General features: G+C 41.1%; 1 protein-coding gene across 2 annotated transcripts in view; it reads left to right on the top strand.

The window, feature by feature from the left end:
• itfg1 (integrin alpha FG-GAP repeat containing 1) overlaps nt 1-22,979 on the top strand; it is a 143,446-nt gene that overhangs the window by 51,706 nt on the left and 68,761 nt on the right. For both annotated transcript variants that reach the window (XR_004332841.1, XM_032521774.1), the window contains exon 10: nt 11,025-11,176. Coding sequence is in view for 1 of the 2 variants with exons in the window: in XM_032521774.1 (XP_032377665.1) it covers nt 11,025-11,176 (152 nt within the window). In the remaining variant the exon portion in view is untranslated. The remainder of the gene's footprint in view (nt 1-11,024; nt 11,177-22,979) is intronic.

The following is a 22,979-nucleotide window of genomic DNA, read 5'->3' as shown; positions in this document are numbered from 1 at the left end:
CTAGTTCAATACAGCAAAAGTTATGTGGTAGAGCTGGGCAATACTGCTGAAAAACATTGCCATATTTGTTAGGGCTTTACAAATGCAACACACAATATGTTTAGCATAACCACCCTTTAATTAAAAGCACCAGATTAACACAGACCATTACAAACATATTATTACTGAATATCTTTTAGACTTGTAATCATTTTCTTGACATAATAGAGACTAAAATAGTATAATGTTTCTGCTTAGTGCTTACACTGCAACATACTTAAATGTACTCTTACAATAAACAAAGAATTCATGCAACAATAAGTACCCGTAGGACATCTACTGTATGAAGTTGGAGTTGTTAACTTGTTTTCATTTCCCTGTATTGCCATATGTCTTCCCACATACTGTAGTTAATGTCTTTTGGTCAACTATGAAGTGTATAGTCATGTCCGTTAAATCTGGCAGAGAACAATCAATCAATCAAGCGCACCTTATTTTATATACAAAAACAGTCAGAATGAGCATGCTTATTAATACCAGGTGTAAATGTAAAAGCTCAAGGATTGGCTATAACTATTATGTATTCAGATCACATGTTAAAGGAGACCTGTGAAGCTTTCTATAATGTTACAATGTCAGATGTTCAAATATAAACTAAATAGTGAGGTAAACATATTTAAAAGATATTCCTGCTATATTGTGTATAGACGTATAGAATGGAATGTTTCACATTCCTGCTGAAACATTCCATTCCGTTGGGTAGTTTATGGTTTAGAAGTCTTTACTGGTGACATCTTCAACTTCAACTTCAACTTTATTTGTCATTTTATATGTGCAGAGTGCATACAGAACGAAATTGCGTTGCATACAGCTTATAAATATTGCAATGATATTCCAGGTGAGATGGAATACATTTTAGGATTATTATACAAAAAGTTATACAGAAGTGCAGCAGTGATCAAAGTGTAAAACAGTGCAGGGGATAAACAGTGTGCAAATTGTGATGGTTCGGTTCAAAAAGGCATTTGTGCAAAAATGCATTTTTTCCTTTGTATGAGAGGAAAAAGAGAGGAACTGGAATCTTCACGCTATATACTCTGCTGCAACGGACTGTTCAGAGACAGCGAGAGTGGAGTACAGAGGAGGAGACTACGCAGACCCAGAAACGCTGACCAATCAGGGCAGACTGGGCTTTATTGGGACCGGGTCTTAAAGAGACAGGCGCATGACTAGAGGGTCTACAGGTGCAGCACAGCACTGCCATGAGTAGTATGAGAAACAAAAGTGCTTTTTGAACATTAACCCTCACGTTGTCCTCAGGTCAAATCGACCCATTTTCCTATAGCAATGTTCTTTTTAACTACCCAAAATAACATGACTGAGTCCACACTACGCTCTTTGGCAAGTATAAATCTCTACTTTCATTAATTTTGGGGCGTCCTATTCAGTTCTGTAGCATTTTGAAAAAAAAATCAAAGTGGTTTTGAAATAGTATTGAGTAAAAGTTGACATATTCCAGTCTGTGATTATCCATCAACATACTTTCCTTTTTATTTTTAGTCTAAATAATTCCTAATTTCTGCTTTTCTAACTCAAACATTAGACATAATTTCCTATAAATGAGGTTTATTGACCATAAATTCAGAAAATAACTGTAAAACTAAAGTTAATAAGCTAGTATTACTTAGTGTTGAAAACGGAAAAAAAAGTGACAAACATTGAAAAAAGCGTCAAAAGGGACAGAAACATAAGAAAAAGTTAAAAACGTTGATTAAAGGCCTCAAACATTCAACATTTTCCATTTTGTCGGGGAGACAACACAAGGGTTAAAGCATGTAACATGGTCTGGTAGAAGTATAACCCTGAAGATGAGTATAATAGGTCTCCTTTAATACCAGGTGTAAGTGGGACCATACATTGTGAGGTAAATCAGGACAAGCTGATTCTTTGTGTGTAGTAAAAAAAACATGAAGGCTCTCAGCTTTTTCACACACACTCCATCAATGAGTGGGTGACCCCAAATGGAAACCGTGTGACCACAGGCCACATGCCCTGGCTTTGGGTGGCAGGAACTGATTAGCTTTGGGTATGTTGTTACTGTTCTTTTGTGCTACCTGATGTTGACTCTATTTGATGGTGTCTGCATTTTCATTTGGCACTTTGCCATGCTTTGTAGTTTTTCTTTGTATATCTGGTTTAGCAGACATACAAACCTCTAAGCCTTTGTGTGCATATTTCTGTGTGTATTTGGTATCTTAACACACCCCATTTACACGCATGCACAAATGCAAAACACACAACCCCCCCCCCCCTCCCCCCCCATGAAGATTGAACCAGCTGCCTGCTGTTGCTGTCCAGACGGTGTAAGGGCAGCCAGTTTAAACTAGACAGCCTCCTCCCAGTCAGCCCAGTCCACCGGTCAGTCAGTGGTCAAAGAGGTGACACTGACAGCAGATCGCAGTGTCCCCACCCTGCTCAGCGGACACAAAGACATATGGTCTCACTCCATCTCTGGCTCTGACTCTCACTGCCTTTTTTTCCGAGGACAAACTATGACCTCATTTCCACCTGCCCAATAGAAAACAATCTGAATCTGAGTATTTTGGATAAGGAAATGCCAGTGCAAGGTGCGTTGGTACATACATAGTCAGTTAATGCAGATGCCATCACCACAGATAAAAGCACCATCTGATGGATAGTAACATTTTGAAGGTTAGAAGTATCATCCCAGTTTGACATTGGGAAATAGCTTAGTGGCTTTCCTACCCCGGTCCCGTGTCTGGACATTAAATATTAAACTATTGCAGACGTTTACAAGAGTTGTGCCTCCCGAGGGTGGTGCAGTAGAGTTGAGGGCAGGATGCAGAGGAAGACACAGCACTAAAAACAACGTGAAATTAGATATTGAAGCTTGGCCTGCTTACCAGAACGGTCAGTAAGTGCAGCAGCAGTGGCTGTGACACAGTTCATGGAGGCCGTTAAGATGCTTAAACCGTGTGCCCCATTGCTGCAATTTGCATTAAAAATCACTCCAATGTTTATCGTGAATCCATAAATCTAGTTTGAAGACATGGAGGCTCCTTCTCACTCCAGAACTTGCCTGGAGAATGATCACTTTTTTTCTTCTGTATCAAAGTAATCCAGTGAGAGCTGTCTGTAAATCCACATCCACATCCACGGGTAGATTGCAAACAGGAACTGCTAATAGTTAAATTGGCCTTTTCAAGTTTCAGTTTGCCAAACCTTTAACAACTAGGTGGGTGTCTCAATTTTGCCCGAGGGGATGGCCCACATGACTTTGAAACCCCCTGAACTAGAGCCAGCATGGGTGCTTAGTTCAGCATAAAGGCTGGAAACATAAAACCAAACCTCATCTTCCCATAATTACATTAAGACTTTCCACTGTTCAGATAATGAACTTCAGGATTCTTGAATAAGGACAGCATACATTTTAAGGGATTAAAACCGTGAGACCTCACACACAACTAAATCCTTTTGTGCAAAGTCTATATAACATCAACACATCTTGAAAGTTAATCATGATTTGCATTCATCTCTGCTTCCTCTGCATCTGTTTTAAGCAGTTTGCGTTTTATCTTTTCCAATATCTAATTCATGTTTTTTATTTATTTATTTATTTATTTATTTAAATAACATTTCATGTCCGGTATGTTTTTCAAAGAAGTCTAATACAAATGGGCCTTTGTACTTTGGGATATTTAGGTCATAAAACCCGCTTTATCTCTTAAAAACTTCTCAGTGAAAATGTTTCAGGGGCAAATTATGTGATTGCTGATTCATTAAATTTTAGGGTAGAATATTTCGGACATTGCATCACCTAAAACACTATCATAACATACATGTAGACCCGTAAACAAGTAATTTTTACTTTGCCGTGTAGTAGTCCTGTTGTCTTCCTGTCCACTCCTCCACTGTTCATTCCCCATGCTGTCTCTCAGTGCCGCTTCTAATGTGATAAGCATTACTGTCATTATATCGCTGGCATCATAAAAGCTTCATTATGCGCCTGTTTTGGGGTTTTTTTCTGGGGTTTTTTTCCAAAATATTTTATTGCCTGAGACAGCCTTGTTGTCTGTCGATGTTACACATCACCCCGTAAACCCCACCACCACCGCAGGCCGCCCACATTTTAATTTCTTGGCCTAATGAAGCGGGAGCACTCTCCGCCAACTTGAATCAATGGGAGTCTGCAAGCATGCCGCCGCTTTTCCACTTTATTCATCAGCAAAGCCAGGAGAGCAATTTTATGTCGGGGGGGGGGGGCTGGGGCTGTGTTTTTGTGCCTAGTCTGGTTTTGTGTGTGTCTGTGTGTGTGTGTGCGAAAACCACCCCCCCATCAATTGATCAGACTTCAACCTATTCTCCCCAACCCCCCACTCCTACCCTCAGGTTTATTTTTTATTTTAGTGTTGTAGCATTTATTTATTCCCTGGTATGATTAATACTGACCATGGATTGTTGTATGTTGTGTTTGAATGTGCCTGACCACAAATATCAACTTTGTATCATTTTATTTGGCAATGGCTTGAAAGTAACGATCGTTCCTTATTATAAATAAAGTTACGCACTAAAGCTTTAAGGTCAGTAACTTCTTTGCACACTATTCTTCGTTTCACTTTGATTTCACTCAAAAGGGGTTTCATTTTTCACAATGAGTGAGACCAGGCCATCGGTTCTTTAAGTGTCTTGGTCTTTAAAAAGCCCACACTATGCATGTTGAACTTAAAAATAGGCTTTTCTTCACCGCAGACAATTTGTCTTGTCAAACCAGGAAAAGCACGGCTGTTACTAATAACATTAACGATGGCTCCGTTCCCACTAAGCCATGACAATGAGACAGTGTGACAAGTGAGTCAGCATGCACAAAACCAGGACTCTGAAACCCGGGCAGCTAAATGGAATTCAGCCATCATTCATTGTACTATTGACACCTGTGCTTTTCCTCCTGTGACATCTCAGCATCTCAGGCCTATGGTGCCAATCATGGGCTGATATTATGTTGTCTGTATAGGCCCTAATCATAGGTATAGTAGGCAGGAGTTCTGAAATAGCAGAATATGTTGTTTAGCCTTCTGGAGGTGATACGGGTCTAATTATTCCAGACAACTGTCAAAGAAAGTGCCCACTTGATCATCTGAATGACATCCTCATTCTCAAAGTCTCCCACTCCAGCCCAAGACATTTAGATTAGGAGACTAATGAGTAGTGGTGCCAGTGGGACGGTCCACTAGATTTATGACGGTGTGGCCTGAAGTTGCCTTTAGGTCAGTTAGTACATCAATATTTTGACATCTGAATGGGGCCTCTGCACGACTGCTCATCCTTGATTTTGGCATAAAAGGACTGGAACATCTCATCCTAAATATTGGTAAATGTTCTTATAATCTGGAGCCAGGAAGGATTTCCTGGGGGAAGATAGCATGCACTGCAACAGCCAGCATCATGTATGAACGTGTGTCTGTGTGCGTTGTGTGTGTTTGTGTGTGTGCATAGGGCCTCAATGAGCTCTCTGTACCCGGGCTGTGTTTTCTCGCCGTTTGACAAAAAGCTAATTGTATGCGAGATAGTTCTCCTCATTACCATTAAGGGTATCAGATTACCTCGCAAGCACAAATCCCATCATTGTTTTCATCTCCATTAACTAGGTAATTTGGATATCTGCGTTAACACACACTCAATTTGGTGTTAATATGTTGACATTTGACCTAGCGAGTGTCGGTTTCGAGTTATTTAGACTTAGGTACGCTCTGTTTGACTGGGAGGACACTAGGTCACAGACAAATCTGTGAACACACACTTGACATTATATTTGCACTCTGTTATATTTAGTGATTAAATGTCAAAACTTCCACAGCCACGAGGAAGGAGTAACTGCTTCATGATTTATTTAAGAGCTCCTCTGTCAGGTTGGCTATTCATTATAGCTTCTCAAATAAAAACTGATTTGGTTAGAACCTTTGATATCCTCACGGAGGCCCGTATGATTTCCTCCAAATTCCCCGCACAATACTGCTGAGCAATAAAAACAAACCGAGGGGAAACGGTGTCACATCTTGCTGAGGAAAAATGGCCGACGTTATTATACACCCACTCTGCTCCATTGAATGATGTTATGATGTGCACTTTTGCTGGTTGGCTTTGTGATCTCATCTACTAATTTATCACAATTACTGTAAGTCTCTCATCATCTGCTTTTGTTCTGCCTGATGTTTGCGCAATTTGATCATCACATAACAATGTCTGAGAGACAGTTTCCAGGAAACAATATAATGTTTAAATTACAGTGAGACAGTCATGATAATGCAATACTTATACATACTTCGGTTTGATTTGACTGTGTTTAATTAATTACTAATACGCCAGGCTTAGGCTGCGATCACTTTTGAAAGGGGGTACTGGGTTCAGGTGCGGTGGTGGAAGTCTTTGGTGAAAAGTTTAGATGGATTCAACTTTTGGAGAGACGCAGTCATGTAACCGCTGATCAGACTTATCAGTCTGTTTTGAGGCGGTGTTAGAGTCCCTTACACTACACTTCCCTGTCTCTATCGCTGCCATACAAAAGTAAAAAAAAAAAAAAAGCGTATTGTAGTTTTTGTAAAAGGTGACTGTTTCCTGCAACTATCTCCAGCACTAAGCACTGTCACTCGTCTCTTTTCTTACTCTCTTTTTCCGTGAATAAAGCTACACTCATGCTTTGTTATGGGGGTTAAACAACACGACAGGACATCACACAAATGGGCCGTTAAAGTGACACTCCCGCCACCGCACAACCCTGCGGCGAACCGCCCGACTGACTGATCTGGTGGAATGAATGAACCTTTACATTTTAGACTGATGAATCCTGTTTGCATATACTAAGTATACATGTGTGTAGTTTTGGTCTCTTCATTCTAGTGTCTGTTTTTTTCTGAGGCTTTCTTCATTTTTACTTTATTTCATCAGCTTTTTCTGTCACCCTATACTCTTCTATCAGGCTGCCTGTAGGTATTAAACATGAACTTGCATGTTAAAATGTCATCCCCAGTTTAAGCAGCAGCAATCATGCCATCACAGAGTCTACAGGTGACTCTATTCAAGCCGATGCATGACAGACATTCTGTGTGTGTGTTTGCATTTTGCAGTGTGGACTAGGTGCTGATGGTATTCTCTGTGCTGTTCCTCCTCCTTCTTCATTTCAGTGTTAGAAGAGAAATAACAGACAGAACAGTGATTGCCTCAGGGCCAGCACCAGGGCAGTGGTCTGCTAATAAGCTGGCGGCCAGCAAAGGCCTCACTCTGTCCTGAGAGGGAACGCCATGGCCGTGCGGGGCGCTGACCAAAGGACTCCAGCGTAATGATAACTCACCAGGGAATTAATTTGCCTTGAGGACTAAACGCTAAAAAAAGATTAAGGATGCAGTTACCATTTCAAAAAATGGCCACCTGCTTTGAGAATAACTGCTGACATTCTAACTAATGTGTAGTTTATATGTACTAGATATACATATTTTCCTAGTTCCAACCAGCTCACCCTGGATAGCCATTCTACTTACATATTGCTTTTTACTGTCAATAGATAATGGATAGCAATACCCTAGGTGAGTTAGTTATCACCAATTGAGCCAACCCGGCCACATTAAGGCCTTGAGTTAAAGAGAAGGTTAGACTAATTTAATAGGATTTTTCTATCAATTAAATTTAATATTAAATGGTGCTGCCTTTCTGGGCCTGCTAATAGCTACATAGTTCAAATCAACAAAGATGATACCCATACATTTCATTAATTTCTGTAAAAACATTTGTTAGGGCAGACAGCATTCAAAGTCTTTTTCTCTGTAGGTATGCAGTTACACCACTTTTTACCACTTGTGTAATTGGTGCAATGCATAAAACAGTGTCTGTCTAAACAGCTTCTTTACATTTGGTGATGAAGTCAAACTGAAAATGATTCGGTAAACGAGATGAGACAAGTGATCTGAATTATGTTGTTTTACCAGTAGAGGAATGGCAATAGGAAAAGCAGTACTAATGTTGGTTTGTTTCATTTTATTGCATGCCTTTGCAGTTAGAATGTTAAGGTGGTTTGGGTTTGCTTACGATGTTCATTTATATACTTTTTAGTATTTTCATTAGCAATGGTCAATCGGTGTTTTAAAGTTTTATTTTGCCATTGGGAGGTCTTCAGTGATCTCATCATTAAGGCTTAGGAGTAAAGAAATCAGAATCCAACTTGCTAGCCCCTATGGAAACCGTGCATTCCTCTGCCACATCATTAACTTGACCTACACCCACTACCACCACCACCATGCGCCCCCCCAAACAGGCCACTCTGTGTTACCCCTACATCATTGCCTGCGTTCACCTAGTGTGCACATCTGTTTTTTAGGAAATGGAGTGTGTGATAAATTTCAAACTAGTTGGTAAAAGGTCATGGATGTCATTTTCAGACATGCTAGATGTCCATATTGGGTCACAGGGGCAACAGCTCCAGCAGGGGACCCTACAGGTGGTGGGCCCATGGGACGGAGCAATAGGTGCCACGTAGCTTTTTCAGGCTGTGCCCAGACGGGCTCGGTGGCAAACCCTGCCACCAGGCGCTCGCTGCCGAGCCCTCCGTCTGGGCCTGGCTCCAGACGGGGGCCCCGGGCTTCCTCCAGGCAGGGTCACTCCATCTCCCTCTCTGTGCTTCAAAGGGGGTTTTGAACCATTCTTTGTCTGGCCCCTCACCTGAGACCACTTTGCCAAGGGAGACCTTACCAGAAGCACAAAGCTCCAGACAACACAGCCCTCAGGTTCACAGGGACACACAAACCTCTCCACCACGACAAGGTGATGGTTCCCGGAGAGAAGAGCAATTAGAGGCAGTTCTGGTCAGTGTGAGTGTCTCTCTGGTGACTCCCCTCTGCACCTGCTCTCTCTGTTTAACATTCATGAATAATTCAGACCTCTAGCATCTGGCCTCACGCCTGTCTAGGATCCACACTCACAACCACAAATAAAGGCATCTAAACTAGGTATTTAGCGCAGTTGTGAGTTAACTTTAAATCAAGAAAACTGAGTCCAACAATAAGCTGTTTAAATAAAGTTATCTACATTTCACATGTAAATAATTCAACACAATTTGTATTTTTTTTTCTTCTTTCAAATCCAGTGGCATTATGATAGTACTATAGAAATTATAGCCTGACTGGTACGGGATTTTTGAAGGCAATAGTGATATTTATGTTTGGGAGTCTGGACAAACTATGTAGTATTGGTGTCTTTCTAAATAACCTCAAGCCTAGATTTAATTCATTGTTATTAATTGGCCAGTACTGTTATATCTGCAGTAAGCATCAGCTGACACATTGGCCAGGCTGATTCATTATTCTAGCTTCTATGAAACAGTATTTTTGTGAGTATGTAGGTTATTGAAAATTTGGAGCTGTCGTTCTTTTTGTGTTTTAAAGGGGTGTTGATTCAACTGTATGGTCATTTTTGACTGTAATAGGGACTATATTAGTCTAATAAAAACTAATATAATTTGGTTCATAGGGTGCACCAGTCATAAGAAATGTATGTACCAAAATGAACATCTTGTAGGGTACTGAATGGTGCCACATGCTCCTCATGAATTACCACAGTGATGGTGAATTAGGGATACTAATGCATTTAGTCATTAGCATTTGTTGGAAGAGAGAAATATGTTATTTAAAAATGGAGAGGCATGGCTTAAGCTAGTGCTTGTGGTTGATGCAGCTGCTGAGTGAAATGGCATTCATATATTCATTCATATTCATATTTAGTGAGGTGAAAAATGGTCTCAGAATTAGCAAAGGCTTTAATTCCACAACAGGTTATGTGGAATTTGCCTTGGTGAATAGTGCATGCATAACAAGCATGCATATTAATATATATGCATAGAAAATAACTGTTGCATACGGATAAGAGGCTGAATGGGTTGAGTGCAAATAATATATAATATATAATATGTGTTTGGGCAGATGTATAGCCCATGATAAAGGTTAATGCAAAGTGTAAGGACCAGAGACATGTGTGTGTAGCTTTTAGTTGTAGACTGCAGACTATGACGCCCCCCCCCCCCCCCCCGCACACACACACACACACACACACACACACACACACACACACACTTAATTCAGATAACTTCAGTCATTTTTTTTTACTCTTCTATTATTTGATTTGGGAGAGAGGAGTGGCTAAATTGAGGATTTACAAGTCAATACTAGCAAATAATGTAATTTGCTTTATACCTTTCAAGTAAATGTTTTTTAAATTAATATTGGTTAAATCTCAGTTTGTACTCAGTGTGCTGTAGATAATAATAATTCAAAAACTAGAGATTGCTATTAGGTGGGCGATTTAGAATTGAAGTTCATTCATATTATTTCACTATTAAGTAAGTCATTTTGGAACAATATTTGTAGTTGAAGTGCTCCTTAAACTTTCCAGTTTGAGACCACCAGGGATGAAGAGTATTGGAGTGGACTGAAAAGGACTGTTGGAGTTTTTTTGGTAATGTCAGTCCCCCGTGCCGTTGCTTCTGTCTACTGAGGAAAGCATTTGTTACTAGTTTGAAATTGTCCTTTTTTTTTTTTTTTTTACTTGTCATAGCTTAAAGGGATAGTTTGACTTTTTTGAAGTGGGGTTGTATGAGGTACTCGCCCATGGTGGTGGGTATGCCCCCAGTATGAAGAAACAGGCACCAGACTGTACATATACAGTCATTTTATCATGGTAAAATACACATTGTTCAAAGTCGACAAAAACAAAATAAAACTACCACACACCATTTTGGGTCACCTTTCCACTTTTCCAACCATCACCACTCTAGTTTTGGTTGAAATAAACACAGTTTACCGATTTACATGTAAAATTTCTTGTCTCTATACACGCTAAAAGTCGGATGGGTTTAGTGCTAGTGACCTCAGAGGTTGAAAACAGAATTACCCTTTACCCTCCTCCTGTCCTATATTTCCACTGTTATTGTCTCCAGTGTTGGTTAATTTTGATTGATGTGTCATTTCTTTCTGATTTTGTTGCAGTGGGTAACAGTGCTGTCGGATTTCCAGCAGAAGGGAACGGTCTGGAGCTTCGTGCCAGGGACACCCAGCCAACCCCTGGCCCTGCACTTCGGGGACTACAACCTGGACGGCTTCCCTGATGCCCTGGTTGTCCTCCGCAACACGAGTGGCAGGTAGGAGAATGTTTGTTGGTGTTGTGTAAGGGCGAGATATGTAGATTATGTTTTTGTCACCGTCTTACTAGTGTAAGTTGTTGTTCCGCTAGGACCTTATTTAGGGTAATATCTAGTAAATGAATGAGATATTTTTTAAATGAAACAAATCCTTGCTTGGCAAGGGATCCCTTGGAATCCTGTCAAATTGGTCCCATGAACCCCATTCCAACTAATCGTTTCAGTAGTATGACTCACTTAATGAGCCGTCGGTGCAGAGGCACACAGCTTCAGTGAGATACAGATGCCGTGTGCATTGTTGTTCTTACTCAGAAGTTGATGTCATGAGAGTCATAGATTTCATGCAAATCCAAGTCATGTAACATTCCGTATTTAGATGAGATTATACTAACTTTAGTATTTGGAACACAAAGTGAAACTGATTGGAACCTAATAACTCAAGATTTATACATAAACGGCTTATGTAAATCTGTTTAGCTTCAAAACTATAAGTGTGTGTGTGGGGGGGGGGTTCTAAGACGCCGAATAGAGGATGGATTTGCTCATTAAATTACTGTGAAATTACTCTACTTGCAATGTCATGTTCTCATACTGGGGGAGAAAATGTCACTCAGTCGATATGTATGATCCAACAAAGTAGAGCATGGATAATAAAATATAAGGATTTTAATAAATACAACTAATTTGGGATACACATTTGCACATTGACAAACAATAATTAGATGTATATAGTGTATTTAGAAATGGTTTCTGTATTATTTACCTGTATATTTAGGACTACAACCTTTTGAAGAAAAGCTCTCTTCCTCTTACACACAGAATAGCAATACATACAGAAGTTTCCAAAGGTGGATTAGTTCAATCTTCTCATTAATAAGTCATAAGATATCAGCTGAAGCATAAATAAGCCATGCATTAAGGGCAAAAAAGTCCTTTGCTCCAGGATATATAGCTTTGAAATGTTTAGCACAGGGCAATAGGAATCTATGACATTGTAGAATAATGAAGGGATTTCCATTCAGTTTACTAGAGCACAGAATGGAAGAGAAAATGGCTAAGGTGAGAGTGCTCTTCAGTTTACGGACATGGCGACTGATAAGCCAGACCTTTAAAAGATCACTACAGCATGTGCTAGGACACAAGCACCATGGACACTAGTGCATGCATGTGTTGAAGGACCTATGTGGATTATCTGGCCTCAGCGATAAGATAAGATGACTGAAGGGGTCAAGGCTGGGATTTTCTATGCATACTGATTGTGTGCGTTGTGTGTGTGTGTGGTGTGTGTGTGTCAGTGTTTGTTTGAATGCTCTTCGTGTCAGAAAAGATGTTGGGCAAGAGGTTCAATAGACTCATACACATGTACATGTGAACCCTACTTTCTGTCTAGGCTCTATATAATCACCGGTACAGTAAATCGGGCTTAACTCTATGCAGTCACCCTCATCTCAAAATGACTTCTGTCACACCAGCTCTAATCACACAAGCCACAGCTTCTCTCTTTTTTCCTCCCATCCTCCACTTTCTTCTCATTTTAAGCCTGAGGATTATAATCCCGCACTGGGTCGTGGATGTTACTGCGACGGCAATAACATCTCAAGCCACATCATCAGCATACAGAGGAGGGAGGGATTAAGAGATAAAAAAAGAAGTCAGGGTGTTGAGGAAGTACAATGGTTTAAAGAAAAAGTCTTTGGATGTCTTCTGGTTTGAATCCTCTAACCTGTAATTCAAGACCTCTAAGAACTACCACTGATGGTCCCGAAATCAAGGCACGTAACCCCCAAATGATGTTGACGGTTTAACTAGGAAGTTATCAGTGTGCACTGATAGTAGGAACATTTAGGAGTGTTCTCATAAGTCAATGCGTAAAGTCATACATTCTATGGTAAAATGCCCCGTCTTCTCACCTTATTACCTAATTTTCGTAACATGTTTATGGTCTAAATTGCTAAATGATGGCCCCATTTAGTTTTTAATAAATGATAAGCAAGGGTTGCTTTACGCCGACGTGTCAATCATGATAGAGGCGTAGCAATGCTGGATGACTGGCTTCAGCCAGTTGGAAATTGGCAATGTTCCCTCTTTAGCATTTAGCTTAGCACAGTGCCATTAAAGCCATCAATGACACTGGCTTAGCTGCACCATTCTGCCCAAGCAGGGTGACTTCTGGCTCCAAAATACCAAGATGGCGATGGTCAAACTGCTGGCTTTACAACGGCGGTACACAAATCAATGGGGGATGTTACTGATGCTGCGTCCATTATATTTTACAGTTTATGGTAAAAGCACAATGTTTCAGAGATCAACTGTGAGCAATGGGATGGACTTGTTTTTGCTTTATTTTATTTTAAAGAGAAAATACATATAGGTATATTCACGTCATGAAAATAGAGCATAAATTATATATGCACATACAAACCTACACATATGCAAATATATAGATACAGAACAATTAAGATATCCATCCATTTATCCATCCATCTTCGTCCTCTTATCCGGTATCGGGTTGCGGGGGGAGCAGCTCCAGTAGGGGACCCCAAACTTCCCTTTCCCGAGCCACATCAACCAGCTCCGACTGGGGGTCCCGAGGTGTTCCCAGGCCAGGTTGGAGATATAATCCCTCCACCTAGTCCTGGGTCTTCCCCGAGGCCTCCTCCCAGCTGGACGTGCCTGGAACACCTCCCTGGGGACCCGCCCAGGAGGCATCCTCACCAGATGCCCAAACCACCTCAACTGGTTCCTTTCGACGCAAAGGAGCAGCGGCTCTACTCCGAGCTCCTCATGGATGACTGAGCTTCCTGGATCTCGTTCTTTCGGTCATGACCCGGCCTTCATGACCATAGGTGAGGGTAGAAACCAAAACTGACCGGTAGATCCAGAGCTTCGCCTTCTGGCTCAGCTCTCTTTTCGGTGCAATGAGTTGAATGTAAACCCCCCCCGCTGCTTCGATTCTAGGACCAATCTCCCGCTCCATGGTCCCCTCACTCGCGAACAACACCCCAAGGTATTTAAACTCTTTCACTTGGGGTAAGGATTTTACTTCTTACTTACCACAAGTAACAATTAAGATAAAATAATAAAAATAGAAAATAAATAAATAAAACCCCAAATCAAACCCACCCACCCCCTGGATCCAGATTTCATACATATTACACCTGAAGCCATCGCTGATCTATTTTAACTCTCCATCCCTCTCTTTCTTTTTCTCTCTTTCCTCTCAATTTGTACTCCTTCCTTCTTCCAAGTGGTTATTTACAGCTGCTTTTTAGATAAAAGTCTTGCCAATCCATGTCACTCCTTCAAAAGAGGAAGACGGAAAGACTGGCCAGTGTGAGATGAGTGGAATCAGGTGGAATCAATGGAACAATGAACAGAAGGAATATGTAGGCAGTCAGGGATTATGAATGCATGAAGTCATTGTGTGAGCTGGCTCAAGATTTTAGGCGGGGCTTTGACAAAACCAGTTTTACCTTATTTTACTATTTATAAGACAACTACTACTGTAGTAGTAGTAGTATTGTATCTGCATGATGCTGCTGTATAAGGACATGTGGCCATCCAATTTCCGCCACTTGGGTCTGGGGATAGAGGCAGGAAACCTAACAGAATGCAGACATCCATCTCCGCAGCCGTGACCTCCAGCTCTTCCTGGGGGCTGCCAAAGTGGTCAAAGGCTAAATGGCATACAACCCCTTCAGCATGTACCCAGAATGATTTAAGAAGCCACTGATCCTAAAGGAAAAGAGTCTACTGTCCATTTTCACTTGCTTGTCATCATGCAGTGCCCTCCATCTTGGAAAACTAATGCTTGTGTCAGTTTTGGCACGTAAGTTATCAGTTTTCTTTTTAGCATGTGTACTTAACTTGGAATTTTGTAGTGATTACATATTAAATTTAAGTTGTAGTCTGTAAGTGGCGCGTAGTTTGTTGCTGCTGCTCAAACCAACTGCTTGCTGTCGATGCCGTATATCACATTACTTACAGATTGTTTTTTGGGAGGAGTTGAACCGACGGCTGCTGCGCTGAGGAGTTAACCTCCACACATGCGTGGGCACAAACTTATTGTTTTCACAGGTACACAGTACAGTGGGAGATACACTGGAGCCACGCGACAGATTTACTGCGTGCGTGCGTGAGTGCGTGCTTGCGTGCATGCGTGCGTGTGTGTGCATTCGCGTGCGTGCGTGTGTTATGTTTTCATGTTTATGTCGTGTGTAGTTTCCATCTGCAGCACCTAAAATTACACTCCTCGGGGTCCACATTATATCCAGGTCACTGGACAGACGGGGCCTTCAGACTACCTCTGTCTCTCTCTCACTCTTAGACACACACACACAACACACACACACACACCTGCTCACACAGACGAACAATGTTAAATAACCACAAAGAATACAAGGCTCTTGCTTACTGCTGAGAGTAGCTTCTATAAGTGTTTGAGTGTTTGCAGAAAAGCAAGCATTTGGGATGTTGAGAAGACAAGATGTGACACAATGAAGGAGACAGAAATACAGACTTCGGGGAAAGAACACTAGTATGAAACTAGAGAAGTCATCTTATATCAGTGTGAGAAACATCTAGCAGAAAGCCAGATGATAAAGTGTAGTTCTGCTGCAGATGACACAGCATGGCACTGCACAACATACCACTTATGATCCAGATTCCTAGCTCTCTTCAGGCCAGACACAGACTACACAGCTGTCTGACTATTTAAGCACTTTTTTTTTTTGCTAGTCCTATTTTCCCTACTGGCTTCTGCCAACTTTCTTATGACTTGCACTAAGTTAAAGTTTGCCATACTGTACACGCACAGAGCAGTGTTGTTCATATTATATATAAGCCTGATCTCATAAGTCATACATATACTGTAATTCATTTGATTTCCACGTTCTTTTTTGCTGTGCACACCACATCGACTACTGCTGTATAAGAACGCGGTCGGGGTGATGGGTGGGCATCAACTCACAGGACTTTCAAGCAAGAGAGTGGAGTTCGCTTTACCCAGGAAAGGCATGTCCCTTGGGAGTGTTTTAACTCAAACTGTTTCCTAAACTTAACTAGTCGTTTTGATGCCTAAACTTAACTTTCATCGCCACATAACACTCACTTTTTCTTGCCTAAACGCAACCGTAATCTTTGCCAAAACGACCAGCAGCTCGCTGTGCTCTGTACGCAGCTCACAGTCCCCTATTGTCAGGTCCCGCTGACCTGACGGAGCACCGTGCTGACCACTGTACTCTGACCACTCTAAACACATCTACTGACTGCTGCTGATACGAAGAGCTGTGACGGAGGTCTGTAGCCAGGTCAGCTAGCAGCTGCCGCTCTGTAGCACAAAGCTCTGTAGCCCATGTCACGTCTCCTAGTTTTTGTATGATGTCATACGTTTAAGTGTACAGAACTTTTTATACCATATCATAAGACCTCGTTCATGAGAGTGCGTTGCATGTATACATATGTGATACATGTTAAGTTGCCCATAACTCATTTGACATCAAGAAAGCTCCTGAAATCTTAATTGTGGAAGGCTGCATTTCTGCAATAAATTAAACTACAATTTTTGCTAAGTGCCTTGTATTGCGTTCTTGGTCATGAATTACAGCTAAGATTATAATTGTCTGGATATAATTAGAATACATCCCTAGTTCATTTATCTAAAATGGTTTAGCAGTAACACCATGCTTTACAGGTGCTATTGAAGCCATTTTATACACAGCTACCAAAGAAGACATTGCTGCTATAGTTCATCACAATTAACTTTACCATTTAAAAAAAATGAATAATGGGTCAAATTTCTAATATAAAAGATAAATGGATAAGCATTACTGCTTGGTTGGATTACAGAAAACCATTTGTAAAATGAGTGTATAGACAGAAATAGAACATGAATCACTCGTTATCCAGTCTCCACTGGATCATGAGTTGAACCGTCATAGAATAGATATTAATGTGAAGATATTACAACCAACACTTTAGTGAAGTTGCATTTCACATTTACCAATCTATGTTTGTGTGTATAGCTGCAGTGCATGGGTTGGGTGAATCTCTCAACATACATACAGTAACAGCAGTTCTTCTCTCATAATATTCAGAGTTAGTTTAATTTAGAGATTCATGTTTTATGTTCTCAAACAATGACATTTTATTAATTTAAAAATAAAATAAAAGAATAAAAGATGAGGAAATAAAATAATAAAAGAAAATGAAAGTGATAGATAAAAAGCTTAAGTCACAAAGCTGTTCTAATGTGTGCAGACACAAAAGCCAGCTTCATACTGACCCTTTCCTAATCCTTTCAGCAGAATGATGTACATTTACATTTTATAGTTTGTAGCTTAAGACGCTTTTTTTCTTCTTTTTTTTCTGTAGCAGACATTCATCTACCTCTTTTGTCTGTGCATGGTTACTAAGCAAGTCATTTGCATACATAACATGGCAGCACATCATACCTTTACCTAACCTGTAGCAGCCACAAATGCATATCAAGTGTAATGTAAAACCATGTTTTTTGATAGATACTGGTGCAGAGCACAGTGTCTCATAAACAAACAAAGCCCAACAGCATGCAAAGTGAAGCTGAAATCGTTCTTTCTTTTCATGTGTTACTATAATTAGCTTCAGATGCTATATGACATTCAGCTGTAGCCAAAGACAACGTACCACCTGCTTCTACGGAGTGTAGTAGATACACCAGTACATATCAGTGCTTTCTAGGAATAACACCAACTACAATTCACACACACACCAAACACACACACTGCTTGGGGTATTGAGTTGTTGTGTGTTAGTCACCGGGCATTATAGAAGTGTCTTACCCTCAGCAGTAATCCTGTTTTACCACTTCACTATATCACATTCATACACTGATTAAATGGCACGTAGGTCAGCTTTAATGTGTGATCTGCCTCAAGCGACTTAGATATAATTACATGTGGGTGCATCAACATGCACACCAGCATGCGTTTCTCAAGCAATCAACAGCCGGATCACCTTCCAGGCTGCCTCTCTCCCAGCCTGATCAGCACTAGCCCAGATCTAAGGCTTTTTGAAAGCCGTCATCATTCACAGTGACTTTTAACCTTAGCAGATGACGACGGGTCAGATGAGACCAACAGATTACCATTGGCCATGGATGCATCATACACGCGAAGACGGTTTAACACCCTTCTGCGCTGCGTGCACACAACAAGCTCATTTAGACCAATGTTCATGCGGGAATATGCAGCCGATTTACACTCCCATTAAAAAGGATGACTCTGTATTTAAATGAGACTGTGTATACATTTATACCACATAAAAGATTTTCCCTAATACTGATTTAAATGATTTCCCTTCCTGTAAGAGGTGCATTTGTGGCTTTAGCCTTGGGGTATACCGGCATGTGGCAACCAGCTTCTAAGGAACATTTCAGTCCTCTGTCACTCCCAGCATATGAAACCATCAGACGCGACATGTCGGAGGGCATCAACATGGCAATGAGCAGCTCCTGCCCTCTTTCAGAGACATCATGGTTATCTCACAGCAGATGGAACATGATACAGTATATTTATATTGTATGTTGTTTTAATATGGCTTTAAGTCAAATATATATAAAATAACACTGTTTTTGGCAGTAGGCTTCCTGCAATAGATCTTTATCACTTACAAGATTCTTTGCTTGTCTTACTTTTGCTTTGTTGTCTCATGAGGCTGAGGGCTAGATGTACTAACAACATGCGTGTAGAACCATGGGGGGGGGGGTATGTACAAACAGGCTGCACTGAGGTAAAAGTGCATGCTACCTGTCGCGGGAGCTGAAAATGGCAGATTGCGCTTTTCTGTGTCAGGCATATGCATTGAAGGGAAGGTGAAGGGGATAGTGGGGGTTTCCTATTAAGAGATGGGAGGGGAAGCGTAAAGTGCGCCTAATAATGTATTCCGTGGTATGTACAAAAACCTCCCGTGACAATGCGCCTCTATTTTGCGGAGAATATTCCCGCCTCTTAAAAGCAGGTGTAAACCAGCCGCATGCGGGCTTCCTCGCATATGCCTCCTGGTGAAATGGCAGCAGTAATCGGAGCAAGACGAAGACAGGCCAAGGATACAAGCTGAAAGGATTTTTGTCACAAGATCCCACTTTTTCAGTTCAATCATTAAGCGTTACACATTAAGCAGCCGTGCAATATTACAGTTACTGGAAGAATTCAAAGATGACATTGAATCTCCGACTCAGCGTTCACATTCCATTCCAGCAGTTGTGAAATTCCTCACTACATTACATATGAACATACAATATTGGCATCAGGATCATTTCAAACAGTCATAGCATCAGCAGTGGGAATATCGCAGTCCACACTCAGCCGTATCATAGCACAGGTACTTGGCGCCTTGCTACAGCGCACATACATTTCCCCACCACTAATGCCGTAATAACACACGTCAAGCAGGATTTCTTTGACATCGCCCATTCAATTGCCCTTTTAAATGTGCTCAATTTACAGTATAGTGGGTGGAGAAAGGCGCTGATTACCCAATCAACTGCCGGTTTGGTAAAAACAATGTGAGCTGATGTATCACAGTGTGCACTTTCTGCGGGTTGGCCATGGCACTGATAACGCTACATTTGCATATGTATATGCCCTCAATAATTACAATGTTTCAATAGTGTGCAACTCACCGTAATGAAGGGCATTTTTTTTCTATAGTTTGCCACTCTATTATTACTGGGAAAAATCATCTTGATTACCAAGATGAAGAGTATTATGCACATGTTGACCATAGATAAAGTCATAAGCCATGCCAGTGGTTTATTTGGATTGATACAATTGTGTTATGTACCCACATACTTTTCAAACTTTGTAAGCTTTGTGTTCATGTGGTTCTTGTAATCTAGAGAGCGTGATGACAGTCAATATAAAGTTAACAGATGGGTAGTCTCGCATTGCCAGACCTCCACAGAGTCTGGTCTGGCTACACCGCTGATCTATTCTGGGATAGGGGAAAAACACTTTGGCTTTTTTGTATTTCTTTAAACCAATCACAACCATCCTGGCCTGCACTAAGCCCTACTTCCTGCGCTAAGACGGTGTCTTTGCTAAATAGATAAGATAATGAAGAAGACGGACGTGCCGATGTCAGGCTTCATCCCATAACAGATTAAATTCCTGTCTTTCCTGCACGTTTGTGATGTTTTATTAAGGAAACTAGACAATCCAAGTACCACTTAATTAATTTGTTCATATTGGCATTTATAGACCTGGGTTGTAATCAATAAAATTGTTTTATTAAAATAAAAAAGGTAGTTGTAATAAAATAACATCCTATTTAGAAATCCTATTTAGCAACGCTATGGTAGCTCACCTGTTTGAGCGTGCGCCCCGTGTACAGAGGCTCAGCCCTCGGCGCTGCAGCAGCAGGTTCAAGTCCGACCTGCAGCCCTTTGCTACATGTCATTCTCCCTCTCTCTCCCCTATAATGTCCCCAAAAATATTTTTTAAAAAGAAATCCTTGTCAGACTTAGACCAATCATGTTTTTGTTGGTATTAACATTGATTATCATTTTAACCAAAAGTGGCAGAAATGTTAAATATGTACAGTAAGGCTGGCAGATTCTCCTGTTTATAGCAACACTGCCATCACTCAATAGTGACACTAAAATGAATATGCTTCAAAGATCTGTTATGCATCTGTTAGCACCCACGCTGTGTGGAGGTGGTGAGGTCCACATCTATCCTCAACATCTTTTGTTTGCTTGTGTCAATATTCAAAAGGCATTCATATGGGTATTGGTGTGGACATGTTTACACCAGTCAACACTGTGCTGTGCTGTTGGTTAAATGCTTAACTCTCCTCCGATAATGAGGTGTGTGGAGTGTTTTTGTTTGGTGTTTCTATTAAAGTGAAGAGTGTGGCGTGGGCAGCTCTTAGCAGCACTGCCTCCCTCTGCTCTTTTAGCTGCGACCAGCTGATGTTGGAGAAAAAGTAAAAATCAGGCCTCAACAACCCCTTTTAGAGCAAGACGCTACCTATTGCAAAAACACACACATACACACAAACAGGACAGATCTTGACTGTTGTTGGAGAAGGCAACCGCAATAACAAAAAATGGAGCTTCTGGTTTGAGCAAATTAATTTTGTGTACGAGGCTGCTATTGAGTGAAGAAATGGTATTTTTGTTTGTCATGACTATAGAAGGAAGCTTTTGCTGTTTAATTGTGACAGAACTTGACTTTTTTTATGAGGTTGTACCAGAATAGGTTTACATGGTTTAATTATTATTATTATTATTATTATTTTTATTTATTTATTTTTTTATTTTTTTTAAACATACTTTTGTTGTACTGCTCTTTGCTGCAGATCCTGTTTTCACTCTGTGTGTTTAGGTCTCTGTTTTAGCTCCAGAGTGAGACATCTCACTTCTATCCTATCTTTGTTGGGAGCTGCACATGCTCAGTAGCTCGGTGAGATCCATCAGCTTTCTGCTGCTTTGGTCAGTCCAAGGCAGGATCAGCTGGGAGACTTCTTCTAGACCAGGGACACTTGTGGAATACCTGCAGAACAGGGACAGGAAGTAGAACAGGGACAGGAAGTAGTTCTTTTGGAGATTATGGTCAACTAGTGGCTGTTGGAGCAGTGTTTTGCCGTTGAGAACGAGCTAGCATGCTACGGTTAGCCACCTGGTCTCAGCTAGGGACGTAGAAAGCCGGGCAGATGTTGAACAGCTCACCCGGAGACTGAAGACAGAAGACATTCAGAAACCGGATCTCACTCAAAGCAGCATGGAAGTTTTTTTTTTGATAATATGGGCTCTTTAAATTTAAAATATTCCACTATTGCATTGTATATCTGCTGTACTGAACATGATTTCTCTATTATATACATATATATGTATGGTATTCATGAGAATTACAATAATATTTACCACCAAGTAACACAATAGGCCCAAAAATGTACAATGCCTCAGCAAAGGCTCTGCTCTGTGTTTAACATTTCCTTTGATAAATTCCAATTATTTTTAAATACCTTGATACAGATACTATTTTGAGTCTTTGAGCATAATATTGGCCATCTGCCTGCTCTCTCGTTGTACGGATGGAGACACACAGGAGAGTCATCAGCTCGTGCATGTTCCCTTGGTCTCCTTCTGTGTCCCTCATTTAGTACTTCAAAGCCGTTGCGTTAGCCTGAATGCCACCAGAAATGCTCCCTCCATGGAAACACACCCAACTGCCACCATTCAGCCTAAAGATAATGGACTCTTCTTTGCTCACCAGTTTACTTAGAAAATTAATTAAATCTTCCTTTTTTTTTTTAGGGCTATCTGAGGGATTGAGCATGAGAGTACTGCGTGTGTGTGTGTGTGTGTGTGTGTGTGTGTGTGTGTGTGTGTGTGTGTGCGTGCGCGTGTGTGTGTTACTGTAATGTCTGTAGAGGTTGCAGCATGAAGGCAGGCACACAGGGAGGAGAGCTCCATCAATGCATGAAACCTCACCTCTTTGGTTCCAGACGGTTTAAATCTGCCTGTGGGGATCCTGCTACTACCCTGACAAGCCAGACCCACATCAAGATGTTGGGTCTGGGAACTCCTCATTGGCATGGCTCTATCCGAGGGGCGGGATCAACGGTTGTCTTTCAAATTCCCTCTGCACGCAATAAGATAGAACTCCAACCTACCAGAGCAACGCTGGTTGATAGATTAAATTCATAATGACATCAGAGCCGTTCTCAAAGAAAAGCTTAACTCCAAGTCTTCCAGAGTCACGGCCAAAGCCGATTCTAAAGACCGCTGTTCGCCAGCAGCAGCCATCTTCTTTGTTATCAA

The sequence above is a fragment of the Etheostoma spectabile genome, chromosome 1 (assembly GCF_008692095.1).
Source record: "Etheostoma spectabile isolate EspeVRDwgs_2016 chromosome 1, UIUC_Espe_1.0, whole genome shotgun sequence".
NCBI lineage: Eukaryota > Metazoa > Chordata > Actinopteri > Perciformes > Percidae > Etheostoma > Etheostoma spectabile.
The sequence above is the reverse complement of the archived record's forward strand: the minus strand, read 5'-3'. Positions and strand labels throughout refer to the sequence as shown.